This window comes from Chelonoidis abingdonii, chromosome 8, assembly GCF_003597395.2.
Source record: "Chelonoidis abingdonii isolate Lonesome George chromosome 8, CheloAbing_2.0, whole genome shotgun sequence".
In the NCBI taxonomy this organism is placed as follows: domain Eukaryota; kingdom Metazoa; phylum Chordata; order Testudines; family Testudinidae; genus Chelonoidis; species Chelonoidis abingdonii.
This window is the reverse complement of record NC_133776.1, coordinates 5829229-5835272: the sequence shown is the minus strand read 5'-3', so window position 1 is coordinate 5835272 and position 6044 is coordinate 5829229. Positions and strand designations below refer to the sequence as shown.

Here is a 6044-nt window from a genome sequence, read left to right as displayed (position 1 = left end):
CGTATATAACACGGTTTCACCTATAACGCGGTAAGATTTTTTTTGGCTCCCAAGGACAGTGTTATATCAAGGTAGAGGTGTATCTATCTTGGATGTTCAAAAACCAGTAGGAGAACACTTCAACCTCTCTGGTCACTCAGTAACAGACTTAAAGGTGGGAATTTTGCAACAGAAAAGCTTCAGAAACAGACTCCTGCTGAGCTTGAATTCTGTGCAAACCAGATACCATTAATTTAGGCTTGAATAGAGGCTGCGAGTGGCTGGGTCATTATACAGATTGAATCTATTTCCCCATGTTAAGTATCCTCACACCTTTTTGCCAATTGTCTGAAATGAGCCATCTTGATTCTCACTACAAAAGGTGTTTTTCTCCTGCTGATAATAGCTCATCTTAATTAATGAGCTTCTTAGAGCTGGTATGGCAACTCTCACCTTTTCGTGTTCTCTGTATGTGTATGTCTCCATTCTATGCATCTGATGAAGTGGGCTATAGCCCACGAAAGTTTATGCTCAGATAATTTTGTTAGTCTCTAAGGTGTCACATGTACTCCTGTTCTTTTCACTAGTCTCTATCTGACTTGACATGTGTGGGGTGTCCATTTCCAGTTCATCAGCCTGCACGAGAATGGCCAGCCAAGTGCAGATGGCGTAGGTGATCAAGCCATAGCGGAGCTGTGGCTACAGCACAGTCTGCAGTTCCACTGCCTCTCCACGCAGCTGAAGCCACTGCTTAAGAACAGACAGTACATCAGGAAATTCTACACAGGTAAACAGCACTGTGGAGACAATCTCTTTCCCCCGTGAGAATATTTAGGCATATCCTTCTCTCCAGCCATGGACACAAGCTTTGGTAGCACATAGAATGTTGGGATGGATGAGGGTAGGAAATTCTGCAGCCCAGGGAATGCCAGGGTGTGGGGGATTCCATAACATGTAACGTGGTGGGGGGTTAGGATTCCTTATAGCGCTGCTAGGGATCAGTTCAATGGTCTTTGCAGTCTAGGAGCCTGTTTCTGGCAGTGTCCATTCCTAGGTCTGGCCTCTAAGCAGGTTGGAGCAGCAGAGGTACAAGGCCTGGTTTGTTCCTGAGCCACCCTGTATCTATCTCGGTTGAAACTAGAGCTGGCTGGGAAGTATTTGATGGAAAGCTTTTTTGTTGGAAAATACCACTTCATCAGAACCAAAACTCTTCGCCGGAAAGGGTCAGTTTCGGTGAATTGCCCATTTCGAGCATTGTTTGCAAAAGAGTGTCGGAATTGTCAGCTTTCGGAGCGATACAGAATTGTTAGTCTGTATCACCAAAAACAATGAGGAGACCTTGTAGCACTTTAGAGCCTAACAAATTTATTTGGGCTTAAGCTTTTGTGGGCTGAAACCCATTTTGACGTTTTTCTAAACAAATAATTTCATTTTTCATTTATATGTGAAGTAAAATAAAGGTAGAAAATGGAATGTTTTGATCTGATCCAAATTTTTTTCAGATTTTTGGTTTGCATAAATTGAAGACTTTGACTTTTCCTCCCAATTTGAGAGGGGAAAATGATTTTCAATGATAAATTCTGTCAGGACAGGAAAACTGTTTCCCACCGGCTCTAATTCAAACAAAGGAACGAAAAGGGTTTGGCATAACAAGAAGGTCAAACAGGAATATCCCAGCTCAGGATTGGCCACTGGGTCTGGAGTGCTGCCTTGTCCAGGGACTCTGATCCTGAGCCCTGGGTACCAGCTTAGGGCCTGTTCCAATGCCCATTGAAGTCATTGGCACCTTTCCAATGGATATCACTGGGCTTTGTGTCCACCACTGGCCCTTTTTCCATGGGCTCCAGCTGGCTTTGTATCCAGCACTTACAGAGCTTCCCAGATGCTCTCTGAGAACATGACTAGCCTTGCAATAACCAGCCCTGCTTACTACTTGTACAGCCATGTGAGAGAACCCCTTGCCTGTTGCCTAGGACAGCTGTTGCCATGGGGTGTGTGTCTGTCTGTCTGTCTGTCTGATCCCATATGATCATGCCCAGATGATCGGCATCTTATCCTAGCTAGCATGGCAGCAGAGAGGCTGTTCTGCAATTGTTCTGTCTGGTGCAAAGGAGCTGGCCAAGGCTCTGGCTCAGGGGGGGACTGGGAGGTTGTTTCCAGTGTCACGTAATAAATAATTGCACGGTCCCCTTTGCATCACACCACAAATCCCTGTCTGCCGAGGGCAGCAGTAGGGTGTTATGGATCTTACTAGCGTGACCAACCTTCAGCTGCTGCTTGCTTCCAGATGCTGCATTCCTGCTCAGTGACGCCCACGTCACAGCCATGTTACAGTGCCTGGAGGCCGTAGAGCAGAACAACCCCAGACTTCTGGCTCAGATTGACACGTCCATGGTGAGAAGGGCCTCTGCTTTGTCTCCATCTCTCCCTGCTTGAAGGGTGGTTCCCTTGCTCAGTGTTTCATGCAGAGCGCACGCAGCCCCTTGGAGAAGGTTTTTACTCCTTGGCTGGGTTTCTTGCAGAGGGGCTAGAAGAGAGATGGGAAACAGCTGATTAGGAGCTGGCTTCTCTGCAGGTGATGCCTGTGTGATGTTGAAGACAGGCTGCAGTGGGCATGGGGGTGTCTTTGTTTAATGAAGTTGGACATTCAGGGCTCACACTGGGTCATGTCCTGTTTTGATTGGCTTTCAAGATCCACATTTTAGTGTGTGGGGGGGGGCAGGGGGGGGGAGGAACCAGTCATCCCTCTGAAAATATCCTTGAAGTTTTAGGTGTGTGGGTTTCCTGGGAATTACAGGTGGAATGTGATTTGTGTTACCCGTTCAAATCTTGGCATAGCAACAGGAACCAGGACTGCCACTGAGAGGACACAGATGTACTGTGTATACAGCCTGTTGGGGAGAGGGTGGGCTCAGGGCCCAGGAGAGCTGGGTTTTATTTGTACCTCTGTTGGCACTGACTTCTTTTACGGCCTTGTACTGGTCACTTAACCCCTTTGCTAGTTTCCCTGTCTGTACAGCAGGATGAATAATGCCTCCCCTTCCCTTCCCACCCCACCCCGTTCTCTGCAAAGAGCTTTGAGATCTCCAGATGAGAAACCCTGGTGACTGTTTATTAAATTGTGGCTATGTTCTCTCCACTGGATGGCGCAACAGGATTGATGGCGCTGTGCGCATCAGGTCCCTCCACTGGCCCTGGATCATCATACTGAGAGCCTAGTAGTTTCCACATGGGAGCCTGCTGCTTAACTGAGAACAATGGGCGGTTCCCTTTTTTACTATGGCTTTTTCACCCTCTAGTAGAGAGCTGGCAGCATCCCCCCTGACACCAGAGCTGCAGCTGTCCTCCCTGGTTAGTAACAGGCACTCACGCTGGGCACTGCTTGTTGATTCCTCTTTGACTCAACAGTTGTTGCTTTCAGGGCTCCGTGTCCGCTTCCCTTTGTTGCTTAACACTGTAGCTCTGGTTTAACAACAGTGCTGCCTCTGTTCAGTTTCTCAGAAGGAGCGAGGCGCCACTGCCTGTGACGAAGAGTCAAAGCCTGACAGCCCTCCCTGGTTCTGTATGTATCCCTCCTATGGACTATACACAGCACAGGTACTTTGGATCCTTCTCCAGTCTGCACCAACCAGCCTCCACCAGCATGTCAGGTAACAGGAGGGAGGGGGTTATGTGTGCCGGCTTGTGGGACGCTCAGAATGCAACTCACTCTCTTTCATACAGGGTCTGTTTGCAGAGTGCATAGTTCAGGATAGATCTATCCTGAAAAGTCAGGTCCTGCAGTAATGTCTGTGTCGCTCAGGATTCCTGAGCAACCCTACTGCAAGCTACTGTAGCCTTTATTGGTTGTGGGTTTGACTAATATTGATAACCCCTTTTTAACTCTAGTGTTAGGCAAAAGTTGGAGCTCCATAGCTCCTCTGGTATTTAAAACATTACGGCTAACGCCACCAGGTGGCCTAGCATCATTGCTGGAGATCTGAGGAGCGTGGAGGAAACAAGCATCTCATTTAATCAGATCAGCTAGAATCCCCCATTAACGTAACTGTGCATAGATTGCAATGGTTAGAGAAAACCACCTCCAGTCCCAACGTTCCCAATAACACTCGCATCTCCCGGTGGAAGCCTGAAGAATGATGTAGTGGCCAGCTTCTGTGGAGGATCAGGAAACTGACCTCCAGCCATCTGCCAGCTTGTATGGATAAGAAGTTACGCATATGCCCCCCAAAGCTCATTAATATGCATGAGGGTTAAACCCCCTTATGTCCATCTTCGGAACTGTCCCCCGGATAATAGTGGAGGACTTGTCACGTGATAGGCTACTTGGACAGTTCCTCTTTCAACTTATTAACATTTATGTCCCCTTATCACCGTGGCAACATGCAGTTATCTTAAGGAACTCTCTAACAGTTCACCCCGGCTATCAACGGTCATCCTGTGATGTCTGCTGATTTCTTCTAGACATCATCCAAACTCAGCAGTTGTTATTCAAAACCTCAGCGTACAAACATAGACACAAGCTCAGCAGATTTATTATTAACTTACTTATGCTAATGTATCTTTATAACATGGCTGACGTATCCTAAAGCCTAATTTGGCTAAGCTAAATATCTGACAGGCCTAGCTCCATAGGTTTCTTACATTTCAGCTTTAAATCTTAAGCTGTGTGTTTTGTTTGTTTGTTTTTTAGCCTGTTTCCTATCAGGTATTAGTCTCTTATATTCTAGTATTTTAATAGATTAATTTATTAATTACAAGTTATGCTACTGTGGCCATGCAGAGCCCTACCCACTCGAGCAATTGATGATAACACACCAGGACTCCCCAAATTACCGCACAGTAAAAGTAGGTTTTGTGCCTGGCCCTCCTGCACCACCTGACAACAGTAAACCAGTGTTCCTGTGTGTCCCAGCCTTTCTGAGCGACCCTGCAATAACATCCCAGTGCAGTGGATGGAAATTAAGCTTCAGTGAGGACATGGGCCTTGGTTTTCAGCTTCCAGCACATGTCTGGAAGGCCAGGGGGAGTGGTGGAGAGGAAGGGATTTTTAATAAAACCAGCAATTCCTTGACCGTGCCCTCCTGCGCTGGGTTTGTTGGTGTGTGTGTTGAGCCATGTGCTTGTTGCCCTCGTCTGGTCTCTTGTGCACTTGTGTGTGACCTCTTCCTCCTGCCTCTGTCCAGACAGGAAACCAGCAAGCTCCTCCGTGAGCAGCAGCACGAGCCAGCCTCTGGAAGATGCCCTGTACAACGTATCCCTCTTGCTGCCTGAGAACAGATCCGTTCTGGGCCAACCTGGCCTCCCCCGGCTCAGTGCTTCCTCCCCCAGAGATGACTCCTGTTCAGTCAGCGAGATGAGCACCAGCACCGTGACCAGCCAGAGCGAGGACCCCTGGGCGGGTAGCCAGGATGACACCCAGAGTGATGCCAATGACGGGCCGGAGTATCTGGCCATTGGGAACCTGGGGCGGCGGGGCCGGGCCTGTAGCAGCCAGAGCAGTGCCAGCAGTAGCACCAGCACCAGCAACAAGAGCAGCAGTTCCAACCTGTTCTCATCCAGCAGCTCCCAGAAGCCGGAGTCCATCTCCTCCTTGGAAGACCAAGGTGCGAGCGGCGGGAGCCGGAGAATGAGCCTCTTGCGCAGGTCAAGCTTTTCGGAGGGGCAGACATCAACCCCCCAAGGGATCCTCAAGAGAAGCCATGCACGCTCGCACTCCGATACCAACGTGGCCTCTGGGAAAACTCCTGGTAATGATGGGGTGGCGTTTGGGGAGGGATTCGGTGAGTGGGACGTTGATCTCGGGACAGGCATCATCATCGATGTTGTGCATCATTAAGGGGTGATCTGAGCACTGGGCGAGGAGGAAGAGAATGAGCTAATTAAAGGCCTTGCAATGTCCTCTTCCAGTGGAGCTTGGGGACCTGAAGTTAGCTGCTGTCCTGGCCTTGGGCAGTGCCTGGAATAGGCAAGGAGGGATGCACATGCAGCTAGCTGAGGAAGTCCGGCCTCTGCTCTTTTGCTTTTCCATTGGACAGAGAGCTCTCTGCATTCCCAGAGACGGAGAG

At 48.9% G+C, this 6044-nt stretch overlaps 1 protein-coding gene across 1 annotated transcript in view; it reads left to right on the top strand.

Moving 5' to 3' along the window:
• RUBCN (rubicon autophagy regulator) overlaps positions 1-6044 on the top strand; it is a 60516-nt gene that overhangs the window by 22939 nt on the left and 31533 nt on the right. The window contains exons 4-7 of the mRNA XM_075068964.1: positions 607-766; positions 2267-2373; positions 3473-3629; positions 5163-5726. Of these exons, the coding sequence (XP_074925065.1) occupies positions 607-766; positions 2267-2373; positions 3473-3629; positions 5163-5726 (988 nt within the window). The remainder of the gene's footprint in view (positions 1-606; positions 767-2266; positions 2374-3472; positions 3630-5162; positions 5727-6044) is intronic.